This window comes from Chinchilla lanigera, unplaced genomic scaffold (genome assembly GCF_000276665.1).
Source record: "Chinchilla lanigera isolate Chin_1 unplaced genomic scaffold, ChiLan1.0 scaffold00105, whole genome shotgun sequence".
NCBI classification, from domain to species: Eukaryota; Metazoa; Chordata; class Mammalia; order Rodentia; family Chinchillidae; genus Chinchilla; species Chinchilla lanigera.
The window spans coordinates 583,672-607,060 of NW_004955506.1; the positions used below are offsets into that span (position 1 = coordinate 583,672).

The window sequence follows — 23,389 nt, forward strand, 5'->3', positions numbered from 1 at the left end:
CAATGCCAGTGTGAGATGGTGGCAAACACAGTACGGAGGGGCAGTCGTGTGACTCCGAGCCTTCCACAGTCGGACCCTGCATCCTATGCGGGAATACAGAGGATTTTGTCGGGAGACTATTTACACTTGGTTTATAACATGTTTATATAGTTGCACCTATAAGGAGTTTTTTCCTTTCAATAAATACAAAAGTAACCCCTCCCCCTCCACACCCTCACTGCTAAATTATAGGGTTATGATTCGGCAGCACACTGTTTAAAAGAATCATGTACTCATCAAAACAAAGCCTCAAAGAAATTCTCAAGTCATTCCTGGTTACTTAGTGAAAAAACATCACAAGCAGACATTGCTTTTCTCTTTTATCTTGTCTTTTTTTTTTTGAGACAGGGTCTCTGGCCTTGAACTCACTATATGTAGGCCAGGCTGGCCTCAAACTTGAGTCAATTCTCTTGCCTCAGCCTCTCAAGTGCTGGAATTGCAGGTGTGTGCCATCACGCCTGGCATGTTTTTAATATTCTATATTCCAAACCTATCCTTTCCCTAATTGTCTCAATTAGCAAGATTGTACTATATATTCAGTAGTCAGACACACACACAAAAATCCTACATAATGTAAAGGCTTAAAACCTATTGGTGTAACTTCTGGGACTTCGTGGGGTAAAAGGGAAGGGTAAATAAAAGAATTAAGTGCTGCTGCGTGGGGCTCCTGCGGCCCTCGCTGGACAAATCCTTAGGAGGCACCCCAGCTGTGCAGGCACCACAGCCTCTGGGTCTCAGCAGCAGTGCACGGGAGGGCAGAGGATGCCCAGGAAAAGGGCAGGCTAGCCCAGCAAGGGGAGCCTCTGGCACACAGCATGGTCATTTTTAAGCCAAAAGATGTTAATGTATGAGTTGCTTTTTCTAAACTAAGACCCTGAGTTCAAGTTTTGCTGCAGTGTTGGTACTCTGCCATAAATAAGTAGGTCTGGGGTTCCAGTTTGGCACTCGGACTCTAAGAGGTTCACCATCCTTGGTCTAGATCTTTAAATCTTCCCACGTTTCAGATACACGGAATAAACTGTAGTGGACAGAGAGAAACATCCCAAACAACTCATGCTTCACGCAACCCATGGAGACACAGGTTCTTCCACAGGAGCTTGCTTTCTCTCCCAGCACTCTGCATCGAGCCCTGAGTGCTCGCTCCCAGCAAGACAAAGTCTCACTCCTCTCACTCTATTTGTTAACCTGCATCTGAATTACATAAAGCACCACCTTAATCTCCTCTGAGTATCAACCACTGTCTATAAGACACAACACAGAAATGTTTAATAAACTGAAATGGATTTACCTGCCAGCCCTTGTCCGCAGTCCTATAGTAGGGATAGTTTTTAGTGATGTGGGTATAAATTCCATTTAGGGTGAGCTGTTTATCAGGAGCCATTGTAATTGCTTGTACTATTAATTGTGCATAGGAATAAGGTGGCTTTGAATCATCCTATATTTAAAAAGAAAAAGTACAGACGTTAACATTTTTTCAGCTAAAATTTAGGATTATTTTAAATGTTCCTCTAACAATGCTTAGTTTTTCTTAGTATAAAATTAATACAATTTGGAAAACTTGGAGGAAACAAATGGGGAAGTGATTTGCAAACCTCCCAGAGTGGACTCTTTAGTAAAACAATTAACAGGGGCTGGGGATTTAGCTCAGCAGCACAGTGCAGTCGTGAGTTCGATTCCCGGTGCTGGAAAAAAACCAAAAAAAAAAAAAAAAAAGTAAAATAATTAACAGTATTCAGTGATATTTGATACTTTACAAGCATTTCATGACTGCAAATCATATTATTCACGTGTAATCCAAGCTTTCCTGATAGATCCATGAATAATACCGGAACAATATCACTTATATTCCTGTCACAGAACAGGTTTTATAATCTTTAAAAGAAATAAACGTTTATATTATATGCTAAAGTTTTAAATAAATGCAAAAAGGGGGGGGACACTGGAGAGTATAAAAGAAGATTGAAAATGACATACCAAAAGCACAACTAAGCAAGCTGCCTCAACTTAGTGGAGTTCAGTGCAACACACAGGAAGCCACCATAGGCTCTGGAACTCTGACCCCACAGTGACAGGGAAGCCAGCTGGCCAGGCGTATGAGAAGCAGAAGGGACAGCCAGACCCCAGATCTCCAGGCCCCAATGCTGGGGGTCCTCATGTGCAGCAGGAGGCACCAGGAGTGCTGAGGGCAGAGCTGCCCAAAGGCTTGTCCCAGGGGATTCCACACAGGACACATCACACACTGTGAGTGTGAAGGAGTCAGAAAGGGGGTCCAATTTGGGATGTGTGGCATCCTGCACAGATGTTAGCAGCCATGGTCATGGCTCGTTCACAGTCTTTGGTAGCTCACTGTGACAACCCATAATCCTACATGCATGGGGTACGGTGGCACACGTTTGTAACCCCAGCTACTTGGGAGGCTGAAGCAAGAGTATCACAAGTTCAGGGCCAAGATGAGCAACTGAGTGAGACTCCATTTCATAAAAGGGTGGGGGTGGTGGGGGTTAGCACTTGCCAAGCATGCAGGAGGTCTTGAGTTCAAACCCCAACACCTTGCAAAACAAAATCAAAACCCAGACGCAGCAGCGTAAGCTGCTGGAGAGAACTCCCAGTCCTGTGTGAGCTTCTGGGAACATGCATATACCAGCACATAAATGTGAATGACAAAAAAATAACTCGCAATGAAATACAGTCAAGATACTATTTATATGAAGTTTTAAACCAAATGACTAGAGACAATATTCAAGGATAAGTGCAAATGGACTAAGAGAACAGGGGAGAAAAGGGCTATTGAGAGTCAGCTGAGGCCAGGATGTCCAGGATAGGCAGGGCCTGAGCTTTGTCCTGGAAGCTGGTGGTAGGCACTGGTTTGCTTGCTGTCATCCACCAAACAGAAAAACTTAACCGCTGGGATCCCAGCATCCATAAGATTTGCTGTCATCCACCAAACAGAAAAACTTAACCGCTGGGATCCCAGCATCCATAAGATTTGCTGTCATCCACCAAACAGAAAAACTTAACCGCTGGGATCCCAGCATCCATAAGATCCACTCCCCTAGCCCAATGCCCAACACAAGGCATGGTGAAGACCCACAGCTGCGAAGTGGCCAAGCTGCAGACCTCCATCACTGTGCCTATCCTGCTGCTGTGCTTCCACGCATTTCTAAAAGCACAGAAAGGCTCACAATATACCCACATTGGCTGAACAAATGCTGTAAAGCGAGCAGAAAGCAGAGGCTGCTCTGGGCACACAAGGACCACCCATTCCCACAGGCCAGGGCCTTCCAAGGCAGAGTACATCCAAGTTTGCGAAAGTAATTGAGGGTTATAGTTTTTCTTTACTTAGCATTACACTTTCCATCAGAAAACATTTCACACATGCCTTCCTGGGCCACTGTATCTTAAGTCATTGTTCCTTCTGGGGCATTTAGGTCACTTTTTTTTTGGTTTTTGTTTTGTTTTCTTTTTTGGGTACCAGGAATCAAACTCAGGACCTTGCACTTGCCAGGCAGGTGCTTGTGCCGCTGAGCTATATCCCCAGCCTAGGCAGCTTTTAATTTTGTTTCACATAAACTTTGTCCATTTCCTTCAAAGTCCAGCAAGAGAAATTGCTTACTAGGTCAAAGAATAAAAACATGCAGAATCACACTGTTATTGTTAGCAACTGCTGTCCAAAAAAAGGGGTGGCTGTGCCTTCCCCAAGGGTGCACACACATGTGACCTCTGGAGTGGTATGGCAGGGGACAGACGTGTGCCCCACACCCATGCCAGCCACCGAGGTGCTGAGTGACTCCAGGAATGCACTTCCCACCCCCACACCAGACTGACTGCCCAGAGACCTGGAGACAACGCCACACCCACGCTGCCATGTGACCCTTAACCCTTGGAGCTATTGTTGGACACACAGGTGACAGTGTGAGGACCAGGCAGCAAACGGCCCTGGGGCTGGCTGTAAGGCCAGACCATTTACCTTTGGGCTGTCTCCACCTGAAGCTTCCTTTTCATTTTCTGGCTGTGAGTTGTCAGTCATTAAACTGAGGTCAGATGGTATCACGCGGCCCATTTTGTACCCTGAAGACCCCGCTCCCCGGGGGCTGGATGGGCAGGAGTTTGCAGCACTGTGGAAGAGAGAAAGTTGTACCTGTAGCCCACTATCCAGTGTGCACCATATATGCTTCAGTAACTGGCTCTGAGTCAGGGAAAATAGGAAACAAGCCAGGTGTGGGCTACCAAGAGAGTTCAAGGTCAGCCTAAACTGCACAGTGAAACTCTGTCTCAAAAAGACAAAAACAAAACAAAACAAAAATGCTGAAAAGAGAACATCAGCAATGGGGAAAATAGGACTCTCCCGTTTCCGTGAAGCAAGGCGGAAAAGGGCTCCCTGCCCCGACACACATCACTGCATATAACACAACCTCTCCAGATAGTGGCCCCAAGAGAAAACTGAGGTTCTGATGGCTCCAGAACTTACCAAACGTCCAAATGACATGCAGTGGGTCCATGGACAGAGAGCACATGGCCTGCCACCCCTCCCCACTGTGGAGCTGGGACAGAGGAGGGCAGGGCAGGTCCACTTGGAAGGCAGGGCAGTGCACAGGCTGTGCTCCAGGAGGCCATGGCTGAGGCTGTGAGGCACACCTGGAGAGCAGACAGGCACCTTCTCCTCACAGAAGGGACATGATCAGGTCTAACTGTGCACCTCAGGCCTGACCACAGCGACAAGCACAATATGACTTAATACATCAATTTAAAAAATGAGCCACTGAAATGGAATATCAAGATAAGGTTATTTAGAAAACCAGTAAATGACAGAGGCATTAGGGGGAAAAAAGACAAATACTGTGTTAGGCTTGGTGGCACAGGCCTATAATCCCAACTACTAGAGAGGCCAAGGTAGGAGGATCACAAATGCAAGCCTGCCTGGACAAGTTACTGAGACTCTGTCTCGATTTAAAATTTAAAAAGGGCCAGCATCTGGAAGGATGATGCAGAAGGATCATTGTGAGTTGAAGACTAGTCTGGTCTACATAGTGAATTTAAGACCAGCCTGAATTACATGCAGAGTGAGACCCTGTCTCATAAAAAGCAAAAAAAAAAAAAAGGTTTAAAATTTAAGAAGAACTCAGTAGTGTGTAGCTCAGTGGCAGAGCACTTTCCTAGCATATAGGAAGCCCAGGCTTCAATTTCCAGAACTAGGGGAAAAAACTGTTTTGACTCTGGCATCTCTTGAGATTCCATATAAATTTCAGGATGCATTTTCTGTTTTGGCAAAAAAACATTACTGGGGGCCAGACATGGTGGCACACACCTGTAATCCCAGTACTCAGGAGGCTGAGGCAGGAGGATCACTGTGAATTCGAGACTAGCCTAAGGCTACAAAGTGAGCTCAGGGCCAGCCTGAACTGCATAGTGAGACCCTGTCTCAAAAAGACAAAAAAACCCCAAACAAACAAACAAAAAAACCCATCACTGGTATTTTGATGGAACTGACACTGAATCTGTAGAATGCTTGATTAGTATTGACACCTTAACACTGCTAAGTCTTCCATCTAACATGAGATGTGTTTCTACTTGTTTATGCTCTTAATTTCCAGAAAGCTGATGACTGATGCTGGTTTTTAAAATAAGACATCAACTTCGAGGTATAACCCCATGCGGTCTCAGTTCCCCTGTGTCCTTCTTCCTCAGTGGGCCACACAGACACGCAGTACTGGGCAGACAAGGGGCGCCCTCCTGCCAGCCAGCCATCTGCTGCACCCAGCCTGGACCGTAGCGCTGACTGCAGAGAGGAAATGTGCCTGCTCCCCGCGTCTGACCTGCATACTCCCAATAGGAGGCCCCATGCTACTCTGCACACTTGAGACCAGCAGACCACAGCAAGCAGGCCTGACTCACGCTCAAGCCCTGGGTAGGTGCAGACCGGCACAGAGTCCTCCTCTCTGACTCTGCCACACTGCACCAGGGCCCAGCTCCACCTGCACAGGCAGGCTTTATGGCTGTGCTTGGTGCTGTCATCCTCTGTTTCTGAGTCACAGGGTCTTTCTTGAATAACAGTGATGTGACTTGGTCACTTCGGTGTGTTCAAACCAAAGTATACATTTTCGGAGTTTATATGAAACTGTACCAAATTCTAATTAAAAGCCTATCTCAGACTTTAGACCAATCTTATAAATCATCAATTTATACTCCACTAAAATGATCCTTAGTTAAAAACCATAAACAAGTCAGGTGTGGTAGCGCACACCTGTGACTACAGCTACTCAGGAGGCCAAGGCAGGAGGATCATGAATTCAAGGCCAGCCTGGGCAATGTAGCAAGACCCTGCCTCAAAATTTTTACAAAAGGGCCAGGGGTGCAGCTCAGTGGTACAGCACCTGGCTAGCATGCAGGCAACCCTGGGTTCCATCCCCAGTACTGCAAAGAAAAAAAAGGAACATGTGGGAATTGCATTTCATGATACAGCAGTTGGCAGCAGTCTCCCAAATTCAAGAGGTATTTTAAGCACCTATAACACCTCCCTCTCCACAGCAGCTGGACACAGAGGGAGCACTACCCCACGGCCGTGCATACCTGATGGTGCCTGTGGGGGACGGGAGGGGACTGATGAGGTGGGCCATGGTGTCTGGAATGTTGATGGTCAGAGGGGAGATGTGCGGCTGCACAGGCTTCACTGGGGACTCGGGGGCCTCCTGTTTCTCCCTCTTCTCACTGGACAGGGCTGTGAACGTTATCTTGATGTTTGTGCTCGGAAACCTGAATGTGCACCTGGAGAAACAAACCACACAGTCAGCACCTGTCTGCATCCCGTTGGAGTCCCTGAGCATCCCACAGGCAATGATGGGGACGCCGCGCCACCTCCACTGCCAAGCTTGTCCACCAGAGCTACACAGTGCTAATAAGCAAAGTCACAGGGAGGGTTTTTATGACTAGGAAAACAGTGAAGTGCCATTTAATCTCTATTACTCCTTTTAAGATAAATGCATAAATATGTTTTAGGTCTTATAGTAGATTTAAAATACAACTTGGAACTGAGGAGGCAGCTCAAAGATACAGCGCTTACCTAGCATGTGAGACTAGGAAAAGAAAATGAACAAATAAAATAAAAACTTGAATAGCACTTGGTATGTATTATTCTTTTCAAAGTAAGTATATAAATATACCTGGGTCACTAAGCCACAGACAATTTTGTGTTAGGTTTTTTTCCCCCCATAAAGAAAACATTCCTTCTTCATGGAATAACAACAAATCAGCCAGGCATGGTGGCGCATGCCCATAATCCCAACTTTTGGGAGGCTGAGGCAGAAAGATTACAAGCTCAAGCACAGCCTGAACTACACAGCAAGACCCCATCTGAAAATAAAAACAAAACTGCCAGCCTAGTTGATGCCATGCCTGTAATCCCAGCACTCTGGGAAGCTGAGGCAAGAGGATCACAAGTTCTAGCCCAGTCTAAACAACTTTGAGCCCAGCCTAGGTAATTTAGCAAAATCTTGTCTCAAAATAAAACATTAATAGATTTAAAAGGCTGGGAACGTGATGGCTCAGTGCTAAGGTTCAATCATTAATACCACAAAAACAAAACAAACCCAGAGACTCATATACCCTCTGGGTCTCAACCCACTTGCCAGGTGTTGGTGCCACGTTCTCCTGAACCATGAGCCAAATTTATTTCCCTCTACTCAACTGCCCAGGCTGTGGTACTCTGCCATGGGAGCATGAGCAGAACCAGGCCCACACTGCCTCTGAACCAGCAGCAATCAGGTCCCCTTCCTTTCCCCTCTTGAGTGAGGCACGAGGCAGTCCCAGATACCATACCCCCCCAGGTCTTGCCCCATTGGGTTCCACCTCACTCCTCTAGCTCCTCTTTCAGTGGTTTCTCCAGACCCATGACCTGGACTTCCACACACACAGATTGGTTTCAAAATCCCCCTTCCAGCCTTCAGTTTCCTGGGCTCCAAAGCCCCAATACCCTTCCAAGCCTCAATACCCTCCCAGAGTCTCCAGCTGTACTAGTGCTGGGTTGCAAGCATGGCCTACCCAGGGTTCTCTTCCAGCGACCCCACACAGGCAGCCATATCACTCAGGGGTTCAGGAGTCAGCCATCCATAGCCAGTATGTTCTGCCACTGCCTCTAACACACACCCCCCAACAGCATGGCTGCTCTGCCAGATACCCAGTTAAGACACAGGACAAAAAAGCCACCTTGTCTTGGTCACTTTCTGGGAGAAAATGTTCCAAATCACATGTCAGTGAAGGATTCTCGCTTAGAGGATGTGTGGGAAGAGCCACCCGAAGTCAGAATATAAAACAAGCCAATAAGAAGAAGGAAAAGATTACAACAGACACTTCGCCTGAAGACAAAGTGCAGGTGGGAAGTATACAGAAAAGAATGTCCCACGTCACTAGCAGTTGGCACAAACGACACTCAAATCCCAGCTACTTGGGAGGCAGAGGCAAGAGCATCATTTGAGCCCACCAGTTAGAGACCAACCAGGGTAACACAGTGAGACCTGTCACCTGCATCCCAAATGCAGTATCACTGAACACTGCGAGGACAGGTGAATCTGAGAAGGCCGAGTGTTCCAGGTGTTGATGAGGAAGTGGAGACGGCTCCTGTGTCCTGCTGGGATTGCACAACAGCGCAATCACATTGCAAGTCAGTTGGCAGATTTGCAGAAACTTAAACATACAGGTAATTATCCAGCCAAACAACTGTACTACTGGCATCTACCCAGAGAAATGAAAATGCTCACGCAGCTCAACGTGGTGGCACACACCTGTAATCCCAGCACTCAGGAGGCTGAGGCAAAAGGAAGAGCCTGCACTGCATAGCGAGCCTGTCTTATAAAAAAAAGAGAAAGAAAACACTCATTCTGTGCCTACTGTTGAGCATGCCCAGCAACCTTACTCCTCACAGCACTGCCAGAAACTACTCAAATGTGCTTCGGGAGGAGAGCAGACAGACAAAGTGGTTGTGCGTGTAGCTAGCGCGGCCCTTAACACATCTGCACAGTGGAAAAGGCCAGGCCCCAAAAGCTACACTAGTATCCCATACATACAACATTTTCAAAATGAGCACACAAATGGTGACCCTGGAGGGACAGCACCAAGGAGAGCTGCCTGGGACAGAGCCCTCTATACAGGAAAGAGGGTAGAAATGGCCATAGACCTGCATGTGGGACATCACAGGATTCCAGACACATCACAAGAATGGTGCAGACAAGGCGGGGGGTGCACCCTGATGGGTGCCCTGGCTCAGTCTCACCACGGGGGCAGGGGGAACATGCAAAGAATAGGAAAAAGCGCATGGCAATCCCTAAATTCAGTCGTCATACTTCCACCTTCATTCCCACCAGCACAGCAGTCCCCTGACAGTCTCAGCAGGTGCATCTATTCTCTGTGCAAGTGTCCTCCTGAGAGCTCTGTGCAGGAGCAAAAGGGTCCGGCCCCAAGGAGGACCACTCCGAAGTCATGATGTAGGCTGCCCTCAGCCTTGCACCTGCCTGGGCTCAGACCCAGCACAGGACTGCTCCCCTCAACCCTCTGGCACCCATTTCCTCTGTCTACACCAAGGCAGACAGATGGAAGCTCTGCAGCCATTCAGGCCGAGAGTACTTCAGAAACTTTGCAATGCTTCGCCAAAGAGATATGGTTTGCGCTGGCCCAAAGCCAATGTCACTGCCATGGCAAAGCAACATCAGAGTCCAGCCTCAGTGTGCTGAGAGGACAGACACTTCTAGGGCTCCTGACAAAGAGAGACATGACTTAAACAAGAGGCGACACTAGACAAATCTACTCCAAGGGATACTCTACAGAGGAGCTGAAAACAGCATGCATGCTCTTTGAAAACAGAAATACTATGGGGGAGAAAGACTGAAGAAAGGGGACAAATTAAAGGAGATCGAAGAGATGGGAGAAGTCAGCACAATGCGTGAGCCTACTCAAAACACTGTTTTGTTTTCTTCTGAGGTGAACAAAGCTGGAGGAGGCTGGGGCGGAGGCAGTGGATGCTGGACACCAGGGCTGCAGTTACAAAGAGAGTGTTTTTGAGAAAATACACATGGAAATATTTGGGCTAAAAAAGCGACATGTAGTTGCCTTTCAGAGAAGGGTGCATATATGTGGTAAATTAGTATTTGGGAAATCTGGGGAAATGAAAATGTTCTGCCCTGTTTCTATAATTCTTTGAAGCAATTTGAAAAGAAAAAACTGTGCATATTCTCACAAAGTCTGAGGTAAGGTTGGAGGAGCTGGGCCCATGCCGGGCTGGGGCTAGGGCTGGGGCTGGGGTTGTGTTGGGTTAAGACACAGGGAAGAGCAGAAAGATTCTGTTTGCAGGGAATGGCCTCTCAGAGCTCACAGCAGGGTCAGTGCTCCAGAGCCACGCCATCACCACCACCACCGCCACTGTTGGAGAAGCTCTGCTTTCAGTCACAGCAAACTCCAAGGACAGTGCTGTGGGACACTTGACACAAAAGAAATGTCACCCCACTTTGACTCCTGGTTCCTAACTTGTTCCAGGGGCTACCTACGCCTCAGCCACCAGCAGGGAAATGGCAGAAATGTGGCCTGAGATCTGGGGAACAAGACAGGAACCTCCTGGTAGTCAGGACCACAGAGGTCTCCAGCCACACACCACAGCTGGGGGTAACTCCATGGCAGTGCCCATGCCTGGCATGCAGGAGGCCCTGGTTTCCATCCCTGGGACCAGCATTCAAAAACAAGACAAATCATCCCATCAACAGGGCCCAAGCTGTGACCTAAGCAGTCTGCTGGTTTGTTCCAAAACCACACTCTGCACTTTGGCTCTTTGTCTCCTGGCAGAAAACTCACCCCACTGCTCCACAGTGACACTCACCAGAACAAAGTACCCTTACCCTGCTCCTCTACACAGCATAGTGTGTCCCCAGGAAGCAAGAGCCAACCTGCTGCTATAAGCAACTGCCCTTTCTCCACTGCTGGAAGCCTCAGTTCAAGCCTCCAGGTGCGAGGACTCTGCTGCACATATCCCTAACTCGGACGCGCATTTATACACTGCCTGTGCCAAAGCAGAGGGAAAAACAGAGGACAGCAGCAGTCCTGTGACTGAGCCTGTGGCCAGAGGCCAAGACGGGTGCTAAGAAGGACCCCACCTGATCACAACCCTCGCACTGGAAACACAGGATTGTTTCTCCATACTCACCTGGCCACAAGGACATGAAGTGGACCAGCTGACCTGCTCTCCACGAAGAGCTTGGACATGCACCTATGACACCCGACAAGGGTCATGTAACAGGTAAAGATGGAAAAGAAAACCCTACATTTCATCTCAGAATAAGAAAAGATACTGAACTGGTATGAGGAAATGGCTGTTTACAAAAGCAGCATATAGCTGGATGCTGTGGCATATATTTAGAATCCCAGCAGTCACAAAGCTGAGGCAGGAGACTCATCGAGGGTTCAAGGCCAACCTGGGCTACACAGTGAGATGCTGTTTCAAAAAAAAATAATCCTGTCATACACAGGATATTTGACTCTCAGGCCACCAATGCCACAGTGTAACAACAGCCTTCCACTGTGTGAGGACCACTGAGCACAGTGAAGACAGTGTAGTAATAGGTATAAAGACCCCTGCGTGACACGCTGCCATCGGGAGGATGCACTTCCACACTGCTGGCTCACAGCTGTAGGCGGCCTTGGCACCCAGCACCGGACAGACAGGTGACGGGGTAAGCCAGGTCCATCCTGGACATGCTGTGAGGTATCTGTCCCTTGCCACCCAAGAGGACATCCAGCCAGTCCTTGGAACTCCAGCCTCCCAGTCCAGACTGCACAGCGGAAGGGAAGGTGCCCAAACGAGCCCCAAGGACCTCAGCAGGTAACAGTGCCCTGGGCATCAATAGGGCACTGTCTGAAGGAGCATGCTAATGCAGGAGTCACATCACAAGCAGTTCTGCCTCTGCCCCTTGTGAAGTTCTTCTTCCTTCCAGCCCTAAGGAAGGCACATGCCAGACAAGGACTTCTGAAGGACCCATTTGCCCGCTTCCCTATATCTGCAGTGGGCTCTATGTTAAGCCTGTGATTAACCAGGCCCATCAGTGACGTGCAGACTGCTCCTCACCCAGTGCCTATGGACACTGTTGAGGGAGCTGAGGCCAAGCCTGTCCCGGCCCAGAGTGCAGTAGTCATTTCCTTGCAGTCCAGGCTAGCCCCAGAAGAAAGTCGGCAAGAGGTAGCCCCGATCTGGCCCGGGTAGGGCTGTACCACTCCTCCCTGAAGGAGGCTGCCAGATGAGTGTTGTCTTAAAGTACATATGTTACAATTATTGTCAAATACAGCACTTACTTAGCAATACAACAGTTTGGGAAAATAAAAAATAAACCACACAATGGACATGGTACACATGCCTGTACTCCCAACTACTCGGGAGGCTGAGGCAGGTGGATTACTGCAAGTTCGAGGCCAACCTGGGCCATATAGTGAGAAACTAGCTCAAAAGGGGGTCTGTAACAAAGTGCAGCATTCCCTAGGTTCAATGCTCAGTACCACAAAACAAACAAGCCCATCTGCAAGAGCTTCCAACTATTCACCTCTAGGTGAAATTAAGCAGGATTCATTATGAACACACACATATACACATATACATAAATAGGTGTGTATTTGGAACAGAATGGAGGAAAACATTCACAACATGCTTTCCTCACAAAGGACTTATGTTTAAGATACATTAAGGAAAAAAAAAGATACATTAAGGAAAAAAAATATACATTAAGGACTTAAAAATCAGAAGCACTGAGTGTGGTTGCAATACCTGTGACCCCAGCTACTTGGGACACTATGGCTCCAAGATTGCAAATTTGAGGCCAGCCTGAGCAACTCAGTGAGACCCTGTCTCAAAGCAGGGCTGGCGCTGGGACAGGGGCATAGCCCAGTGGTAGACAGCTTGCTAGAAATCAGCAAGATTGTTAAAAGTGGTGCAACAGACCTTTACTAAAGAAGATACGCAAATATCCAATAAGGACGCCTCACCCACATAACTGCTCCTGTACTAACAAGGCTGGCAGGGCAAGAGGCCTGGAGGAAGGGAGGAGCTGGTTTTCTGTAAAGAAAATAGGCACTGACCACCTGGGCAGCCACACTACTCTGGCACACTCAGCCATGTGTGACCTGTGTGAAGGGGGCACAGCAATGCACACAGTCACACACAGCTGTTGGTGGCAGCATGGTTCAAGACATCCCAGGGGCTGGGGATTTAGCTCAGCGGCAAAAGCACCTGCCTGGCAAGCACAAGGTCATGAGTTCGGTTCCTGGTACCGGAGAAAAACCAAAAAAAAAAAAAAAAGACATCCCAGATTAGAAGCTGCCCAGGCCTCTGGCAGCAGACAAATGGACATATAAATGGTAGTACATCTATGCAAAAGAACAGCACTCAAATGTCACTCAGTGAGCACAAAGTGAGAGCTGCCTACACAAGTAACAGACAAACCTCAAAATCAACATGTTAGAAGATGCCAAAACAACTGGGCATGGTGGGGCAGGAGGTTCACTGTGAATTCCATGGGCTACATAGTGAGCTCAAGGCCAGCCTGAACTACACAGCAAGACTCTGTCTCGTAACAACAACAAAGCCAAACCAAACAGTATGCTCTTCTTCACTATAATATATGTGAAATCCTGGAAAACATACAATTATTGTACCAGGAGAGGTGGCACTGCAGATTACTATTTAAACTGGAGTTTGGCTATCAAGGCCTTTAAAAGGTTTCCCCTACACAGGATTGCTTAGTTCTGGGTAAAGTATACCTCAGAAAAAGTTTGTTGTCCATTGTCATGGTGCGGGCCTATCATCCCAGCACTCTGGGAGGCTGAGGCAAGATAATCGTAAGTTTCAGCCTGGTCTAGGCAACTCAGCGATCTAGTAAGACCCTATCTCTAAATACTGTATAAAATAAAGAGCTAGTCATGGTAGGACATACCTGTAATCCCATAACTCTGGAGCTGAGGTGGGAGGGTCACTGTGACACCAAGGCCGGCCTGGACTGCATAGTGAATTCAAGGCCAGCCTGAAATATGTTGCAAGACACTGCCCCCCTCCAAAGGGCAGGGAATGTAGCCTGTGTAAAGGTTCTTAGTTCAATCCTCAATAACTAACACACACATACAAGCGCATGTGCACACACAAAAGGCAACCAAACCAAACGGTCAAAAAAATAACCAGAAATATTTTTTTCCTGGACTCTAAAAGATCACCTTGACCTCTTTCAAAGGTGCACGTACCTACTGTGGAGACTGAGGTACTGGAGAAAATGTCACTTCTCTTCTATCTGAAAGATTCTAAGCAAAAGGAGTACAATAAGCCCCCAATTTCTGACCATTCAAACTGTAAACTTTCACAGATTGGAACAGACCATGAACTAATCTCAAAGCAGTTCACATGTCTGCCAGACATTGTCACAGCTGTGCTGCTGTGTGCTTACTGGACACAGCGTGACAGTGTGCAGTAGTACAGTGTCCAGTCAAAGACGAGGATGTCCAGAAGCAAGAGGAAAAGCAGTGATGTGAAGTATTTTTTTATGCTTTACACAGCCAAAGGTATGTAAGACTCACTTTGTTGGACTTAAGAACGAATCAGTCTTATGAATGTTTTCGCGGAATGGAACTCATACTTACATCAGGGATCTACTGTATAATATTTGGGACTTCACTTTTTAACAGTTAATAAGGCTGACAAAAATACATACTACACAGTAAGAGAGGTAATTACTACATTACTCATGGAGAGTTCTTGCACATGTTTGACTTCAGGGTAAAGCATTTCATTCGCAGGCACCTAACAAGACCACCCTCCATCACACTCAGGCACCTGCAGGAATGCATGACAGCACATGCACCCAGACTTCTTACATCCCCACAGCATTTACACCGTGTGCACACAGGGGGAACATGTGGAATCTGAAGACGTCTTCACACACCAGGGTTGAATAAGCACATGAAAAGCTCCTCAACATCATTAGCAGAGAAATGCAAAGTAAAGCCACGATATCTGCTAGAATACTTAAAACCAAAGGGAGAGAATGCTAAATGCTGATAAGACATGAAGCACCCTGAACTCTACCTACCTCCCTGGCACTGATGTCAAGTACACGAAGCCTCTCCCTCCTCAGCTGTGACCACAGGAGCTGAATGGTGCACACCAAGCAGGCACTGCAGTGTCAAAGAGTGCACTCAACAGAAATGTGTGTGCTCACGAAAACACCTATAAGAATTCCAATGAATTTTTCAATGAAGCCTCACAACTTAAAAATCTACAAGAATATTCGTAACAGCATTATACACAATAGCTCTAAATAAAACTATTTCACATGTCCATCTATAGCAGAGTATCGCATCACACTGTATTTTTTTCATTAGATTTTATTGGTACATTTTAGATACACATAACAATCACATTCATCATAGCATACTATATTCAATTCTAAATTGAGCAATGAGAATACAGACTAATCTCACATACATACTCTACAGTGAAAAGCGAACACCTTCCTCCACTCATACATTCTATATGAGTCCGCATACCTCATGTTCAAAACCAAGGAAATCCAATTTGTGGTTCAGAATTCGTGACAGCAGTTTGAATGGGGCACCGCCTGGGAGGGGCCTGCAGGGGTTGGATGTGAGGATGCAGGGTGTCCTGACAGATAGGACTCCTGGGTGGGTTTTCTTAGCCCTTACTTGGGATCTGTGCACTTCTCAGTGTGTGGACCACACTGAGCAGTAACTGCAGCAATGGAGAGTGGTGTGACCAGAGGCTACTCAAGGGTCTAAGCCAAGAGCTACTGGCAAGACAGATTGAGAGATGCTTAAGTAGGTGAGGGAGCTACATAAGCCTGTAAATTCAGAGAAACAGGCAGGCTGGGGAGGGGGGTCACTCACAGGCCCTGGATGGACCACAGCTGCTCTCAGGAGGACAGGATACTGGAAGCAGACAGATGCAGTGCACTGCAGAGGCTGCTGGAGACATATGAGGGTGCTGTCTTCAGCACAGAACCCTTCCCACCCTTCTAGGTGACTTGCCTTAAGTGGCCTCTGTGCCTTGCTAGGTCCACAGCTTGTGGTCCACATCCAAAGAAGCAAGAACCTCCAAAAAAATCTGACCTCAAATCACTTGGCAGCCAATTCTGCAGGAACTAAAGAGGAGTTAATTATAGTCTCTAATTACCCCACTTAGCCAAGATGCAGATCTGCGTCATGACAGACTGTGTGCCACCTTGGAGCTCAATGTACCACAGCAGGGTCCCGCATGGCACACACACTGTCCACCTCTCTACAGCCCACCTACTTCTGGTCCTGCGGGTCACGAGTTTCAGGCAGGGTCTGTGCATACTCTGTTCTGGGTGGGGCCACTTCCCTCTGAATTTCTACAGAAATATTCTGATGTAAGGAGCAAACTGGACGCTAACCCAGAAAAGAAGATCCATTAATTCCTGTCCAGAACAGACCATCAGTGCTTGCTTCGGCAGCACATACACAGAACAGACCATCAATTAGTACTTTTGTTATTACTAATGCACATGTCACAAATTTAAAAGCCAAAGAATTGGGGGAAAATGCATGGCTCCTTCCAGTATCCTCCCTACTGTACTACTCCAGCTCCAGTGCCTATGGCACAGAACCTAGAGCCATTCAACAAAAACAAGTGAGCACGCAGAGACGGACCTCAGGACACTACTCACGCAGGTGGCACTGTGTTCCAGCTCCTCCAAGTGCCAGCCCCACAAAAGGAATCACGCAGCACTGAAGTTCTAAACTGCTGCCTCCCTACAAGCAGAACCTCAGTTAATGGGCTCCATCAGATCCTCAGGAACTGGGGGAGGTATAAGGGTAGTCTCTATTTCCCACTCAACTTTACCATGAACCTAAAACTGCTCTACAAAACAATTTTAACCAGGCATGGTGGTGCATGTCTGTAGTTTAAGCTGCTCAGGAAGCTGATACAGGAGACCAGACTGTGAGATCTTTTCTCATAGTAAAATTTGAAGAGCTGGGATATAACTCAGTAGCAGACTGCATGTCTAGCATGTATACTGGGTTCAATCTCCAGCACTTAAAAAAAAAAAAAAAATTTGTTTTTGTGTGATGCTAGGTAGTCATGTTTGTCTAGACATTTTGAATATTCTGATAGTAGGTCCAGTTTTATTTACTTTTTATTTCCAAATACTTGGGAAATGGATTTAGAAAATATAAATAAGACAGTATTAACAGGAAGCCCACATGAGATGACCTGTGACAAGAGGCCCTTCTGGCCATATGTACACTGGCATCACTGAACACTGGGACTAACATGCTGTGGAAGCACCCTCCCCTAGCCTTTCCTGGGGGCAAATTTTGGGTTGAATCCTGGGCCTTCTTTTTTATTTTTTGAGATTAGGATGTCCCTGAACTGTTATATAGCTCATCTGAGCTAACCTGGGATCCTCCTCCCTCAGCCTCTCAGGGTGCTGAGATTACAGGCACATGGCACCATGCCCAGTTCTATTTTTTATTTTGAGACAGCGACGAGATTTGGCAATAACTCTCTAGGCTGGTCCTGCTGGAGTGGTAGATCAGGTAGTAGCATGGGGCTGGCACACAAATAGAGGAAACAGTACCCGGGAGATGAAGAGGATGAGCAGCATCAGTTCAAGTATAAGGGCAGGTACAGGACCAGAGCACCTTCCCCAGAAGAAACACAAGGCGCAGTTTTAGGGGAAGAACTGTACATGTTCGGCCACTAGTGTGGATAAGCTGGGCAATGAAAGAGGCTCAATGAAAAGGCTTTCAGGGTATCCCCTACAGTTCAATGAACACCTGCACACTTGCCTCACACACCAGACAAGAGGTCATAAGAGGAACAAGATGGGAGTGAAAGGCAGTCACTCCACAATCTCTAACCTCTAGTTCTCCAACAGCTATAAATGCCTGAGCAAGCTGGGAAACCCACCTACACATCAACCAGACAGCACAAGATAGCACCTCATTATTTTCTGTGGTATTTTCCAAGGAAAGCAACCCATCTCTGGCCTCCTAAACACATCCCAGAGCTAGCCATGCCCCACCTGTCAACCCAGGGACCCCTGAACCACTCAAACACCTTCCCTGTGGGAAGGAGTCCAGTCCCATGGGCCTGTGTCGGGACCCACCTCCCATGACAGAAGACAGAGTACAAAAGCCCACTCCCACTGGCCTTAATCCTGGCCTCTGGTAGCTTCTCCTGTATCTAAGGCCCCACTGAATACACAAAGGCAGCACTGGACCCTAGCTAGAGGGCCCACTTTTTAAGCAGCCTCTCTGGGATCTGCTCATGTCAGGAGTAGGAGCCCCTGGCTCCATCACCCAAACCCACAAGCTGGCCCAAGTATGTGGGCACAGAAGTGGGGTCTCCACAGAAAATCCACCAAGAGCACATCATGGTGTGGACTGCTGAGCAGAGTCTCGGGCTGCCCTGAAAGTCCTCCCCTCCCACAGCAAGGGCAGGATCATCTGTGACTTTTATTAATACATCTTCAGCACATAAAGAGTGCACTTGTCATGGGGAATTAGTACACATACATAACTTACCTTAATCCCCCCAACCCAACCGCATATTCCTCTTAAATCCAGGAGGAATCGCCAATCAACAGGAGGAACCTGAACCCTCTTCCTGCTTGAGACAGGCTTGGCTGGCAAATCCAGTGAGTCCTCTTTTATTTCCTTTATAAGAATTTTTAAACTCGTTTGCATCCTACAATTTAGTCTTAAATTGTTTTCAAAACTCAGATACTAACAGAAATACACTCTCATAAGAAGTAGTTTTACAAAATGTCCACAATCACGTATCAGCTGTTTCGGAAACTTTATTAGGCTTACTTGTTGCATTTCTTAAGGGAATTCCATCCAGGACCAAAAACAAACAAACAAACAAACAAACAAAAAATCCTCAAAAAACAAACCCAGAATGTATATATTTTAAGGGGCTGGGGATTTAGCTCAGTGGCAAAGTGCCTGCCTGGCAAGCGCAAGGTCGTGAGTTCGGTTCCTGGTACCAGAGAAAAACCAAAAAACCATAAATAAATAAATAAATAAATAAATAAAAATAGGTCTCTCAAAAGAGAGAAAAGCAAAAAATGTGAAAAAAAATATATATACATATAAAAGATAGTTATACTACTAATTTCTTAGTCCATTGGTTTGTGCTAATATTGTTTGCATAATTGGGGGGGGGGTTACCAAGAATCCAACTCAGGACCTTGAGCTTACCAGGCAGCCACTGTGCCACTGAGCTATATCCCCAGCTCTGTTTGGACAATTAAATGTCAGTATCTTGTATTCTGAGTAACTAATTTAAAGATAACAATATGCAATGCATTTTATTTTATTTTTGGAATTGGGAATCAAACTCAGGACCTCATGCTTGCCAGGCAGGCACCGTGCCACTGAGGTAAACCCCTGGTCCCAATACGCAATGTATTAACCACTGTTACCCTATTATCTTGTTTTGAAATTTTGTTTTTTCTATTTAAAAGAAAAAAATTAAGTACATAAAAAAATAAAAATAGATCTCTCTGCAGGGCATAGTGGTGTACATCTGTAATCCCAGCACTCAGGAGCCTGCGGCAGGAAAATCATCATGTGTATGGGGCCAGCCTGGGATACATAGCAAGACGCTGCCTCAAAGAAAGTTCTCTTGATTTCTTAGTAAGACAAGGGTATACATTCAAAGATAGCAAACTGACAGAAAATCTTACATCTGTAACTATGTGTGTAAACATACCAGCTCAGCAACCTCTTCATCTCCCACTTAGAGGATGGAATTTGTCAGGAACACCCAATGCTCAGCCTCAAAGGGCAGGCATTCCAGAACACAAGAAAGGAGGAACCAGAGGAGACTGTCCAAGTACCAGTGCACACTGCCTATGCACACACAGCAGGGATTTTTTTCTAAGGTCAGTAGACCTTAGTTTCCAGATCCTTACCAATGGACAGATTGGTCTAAAAAGTAGCTAACCAGTCAGTTTTCCTCACCTGCATAGAGGAAATAGCCACACTAGAAACCCTAGAATAGCAGGAATCACAGGTGAAGTTAAATGCTCTGTTCAGGTGAGTGTTAAACCAAAACAAACCAACAAAACACAGCACACATTTCCTGCCTTTGTGGAAATGGTGGAGAGCTTGGAGCATACTGCCCTCCCGTGCTGCAAAACAAAGATGTAGACAGGGTCTGAAACCACAAGTGCCCTTATGAAGCCCTGAATTTCCAGTTTTAGAAATGAGAGATGTGGTAATCTGGCTGAATTTTACCTGTACCAAGACAAACTCTGTAAATACATCCACTCTCAAATGAAGTGTATTTTCTCAAAATGCATTTCTTTCTCTTAAAATCAAGTGTCCCAAATAAAGTACAATGGGCTAGGGTGTGTGTGCGTGTGCGTATCTCAGTAGTATAGCATGTACTTAACATGTGTGAAGCTCTGGGTTTGATCCCGGCACCAAAAACAAGGCTGGAAGGAGATCTCAGTAACAAGTGTTCGTTTCCAGTGCTGACAGTTGATAGAGATGACACAAGGTTCCATAGCACAGATCATAAGGCAGTGTTCCACCCAGGTAATGCCTACTCTGCTCTGGACTAAGAAAAGGGATAGGTGGGTGCTGGGAATTGAACCCAGGGCCTCACGCATGCTACATGCACTCTACCACTGAACAACATCAACGGTCCTTTTTCTGTGTGTGTGAGACAAGATCTCATTAAATGGCTCAGGCTGGCCTCAAATTAAGATTCTCATGCATCAGCCTCCTCAATAGCAGGCTTACAGGCAGGTGCCACTACACTCAGCTGGCCTGAGGGTAGGTACTTTGTGTAGGTACTTTGTGGCCTGTCTAGCTTGTTTTCCCAGTTTCTAAACCAAAAACCTCTATTAATTAGTCTTTTAAAATAACCAAAAAGAGTTGGGTATGGTGGCACATGCTTATAAGCCCTGCCCTCAATAGGGAGGCTGAAGCAGGAAGATCCCTGTGAGTTTGAAGCCAGCTTGGGCTACAAAGTGAGTTCAAGGCTAGCTCAAACTACAGTGAGACTCTGTCACAAACAAACAAACACCAATGTGATTATGTACACTTGTAATCAGGAGGCTAAGGGAGGAAGACCAAAAGCTCAAACTCAGCCTGGGCAATTTAGGGAAAACTTCTCTAAGGGCTGGAGAATACAGCCTGGTGTGAAGGCCCTAGGTTTAATCCCTAGTACTGCAGGATGGATAGAAAGATGGACAGATAGACTGGTAGGCAGACAGACAGAAAGAATACTGAAAAACATGTATTTTAAAAATATTCATTAGAAGGGCTGGGGATTTAGCTCAGCGGCACAGTGCCTGCCTGGCAAGCGCAAGGTTCTGAGTTCGATTCCTGGTACCAGAAAACAAAACAAAAAAATATTCATTAGAAGTGTGGGTTAAGAGTAGAGCTCAGTGGCAGAATATGTGCTTAGCAAATAAAAGGTCTTGGGTTCAATCTCCACCACCAAGAAAATAAAATATTAATATGTACATATAAACACTTTTTCTTCTATTCTTTCTAAATTTTCTAGGATAAACACCAGCTACTTATATAACTGGGAACAAGTAACTCTCACCTTTATAATTGAGTCCTATAAACCACTTAAAAGAGTCTGGGTCAGATGCACAAGAGAAGCCGAGCATGGTGAGGCCCACCTGAAATCCCAGTGAGCCAAGAGGATCACAAATTCAAGGCCAGCCAGAGCAATACAATGAGCCCCTGTCTCAAAAGAAAAAAGAAAAGGGCTAAGAGTGTAGCTCAGGGCTGAGTGCTTCGTACCATGTGCAAGACCCTAGGTCCCATCTTCAGCATCCCCCCCTCCAAATATGTCACCTTATGGCTGTAAAAGCTTCAATCCTCTTCTATCTGTCCCTCCCACCCTTACGCCAAGTTCTCTACTTCAGAACAAACTTCATCTCCTCTTGGCTCTGAACACGCACAACATTCTCCACCATAGTTGGCCAGGGAAAGAGGAAAGAACTGAAAGGGTGCTCCGGTGGCCCTGCGAGATTCATCTTCCCTGGCTTTGTGGCAGACGAGCCTCTAGCCTGGCCCAACATGGCATCAGGGGCTTCAGGGAGGGCCTGGCTGGAAACAAGCATCCTCGTTTGGCAGGTTTTCCACTCCACAAATCGCTACACCACAGGGGACGTGGCATCGCTCGGGCAGAGGCACTGCCGCATCATGTGCACCCAAGCCTCCTGATGAGAGCCTGGTGACAGTGAGAACAGCTGCTGGGGCTGGGGCTCTTCTTCCTGTAAAACAAGCGACAGTGCTATGCACACCCTGCTGTCTTTTATAGAACGCAGAGATTTAAAAATGGAGATATACATTTGTCACAGGAATATCATTTCTAAGACCCTAAAAATTTATACTCAATTACAGTACTGTTTACAATAGCCAAAAAAAGTTAATCCAAACATCCAACAAAAACAAAAAAAGTCATTTCACAGCCACCAGACAGAAGCTTATGCAGCCAATCAGGCTATTGAGTGAATCCAGCAGTCAGGAGGCTGATGCAGGAGGACCAAGAGTTCAAGGGCAGCCTGGACTACATAGCTAGATCTGGTCTCAAAATAACAAAAAGAGTGAATGCTAGGGCTGGGATGCAGCTCAGTGGTCAAGTACTCACCTAACATTTACAAGACCCCAAGTTCTACCTTCAGGACTACAATCAAAAGGATGAGTAAGCACTGAGTCAAGCTAGCATACAATGCCCTATCTCCAACAGCCTCCACTGTTTAAAACAAATTCAGAACCACTCACAGAATAATGAGTAAGCAGGAAGATCATCTCCAGTTCAAGGCCAGCCTGAACTGCACAGCGAAACCCCATCTCAAAAAGAAAAAAAAAAAAAATACAGCAAAATGTCAGAAGCTCCATAGCAGTGACTGAACAGAAATGCATCATACCCTTGGGCACAACATTGAGACATTCAGTGTTCCAGGTAGCAGGTGTCACCAGGAGCAGCAGTAGCAACTGCCTACAGAAGAGGACCAAGGCTGGGCGCTTGCAGCCCACCTGTCCTGTCGCTGCAGACAGGAGCCTGGTGGGCAGCGGGTACATAGTGCCCCAGCACCTGCCATGCAGCCCACATGCAGAAGCCCACAGGGACCTTGCTCCCCAGCCCCACCTACAGTACCCAGAGCACTGGACAGCAGCCAAGAGGACACAGCTTCAATGGCCCCAGAGGTCATCACACCCACCATAACCAGGGTTTGCAGGACTAGTCAAACCAACGGCAGGGGACAACAAACACAAATGGTCACTGAGTTGTCATTCCTAAAACACTAAAATCATTTTTATTATA

At 46.7% G+C, this 23,389-nt stretch overlaps 1 protein-coding gene across 1 annotated transcript in view; it reads right to left on the reverse strand.

Annotated features, from left to right (window-relative positions):
• Positions 1-23,389, reverse strand: part of Foxk2 (forkhead box K2) — a gene marked incomplete at its 5' end in the record, with an annotated part of 46,736 nt that overhangs the window by 15,902 nt on the left and 7,445 nt on the right. Inside the window, 3 exon segments of the mRNA XM_005407499.2 lie at positions 1,328-1,474; positions 4,007-4,154; positions 6,607-6,801. Coding sequence (XP_005407556.2) covers positions 1,328-1,474; positions 4,007-4,154; positions 6,607-6,801 — 490 coding nt within the window.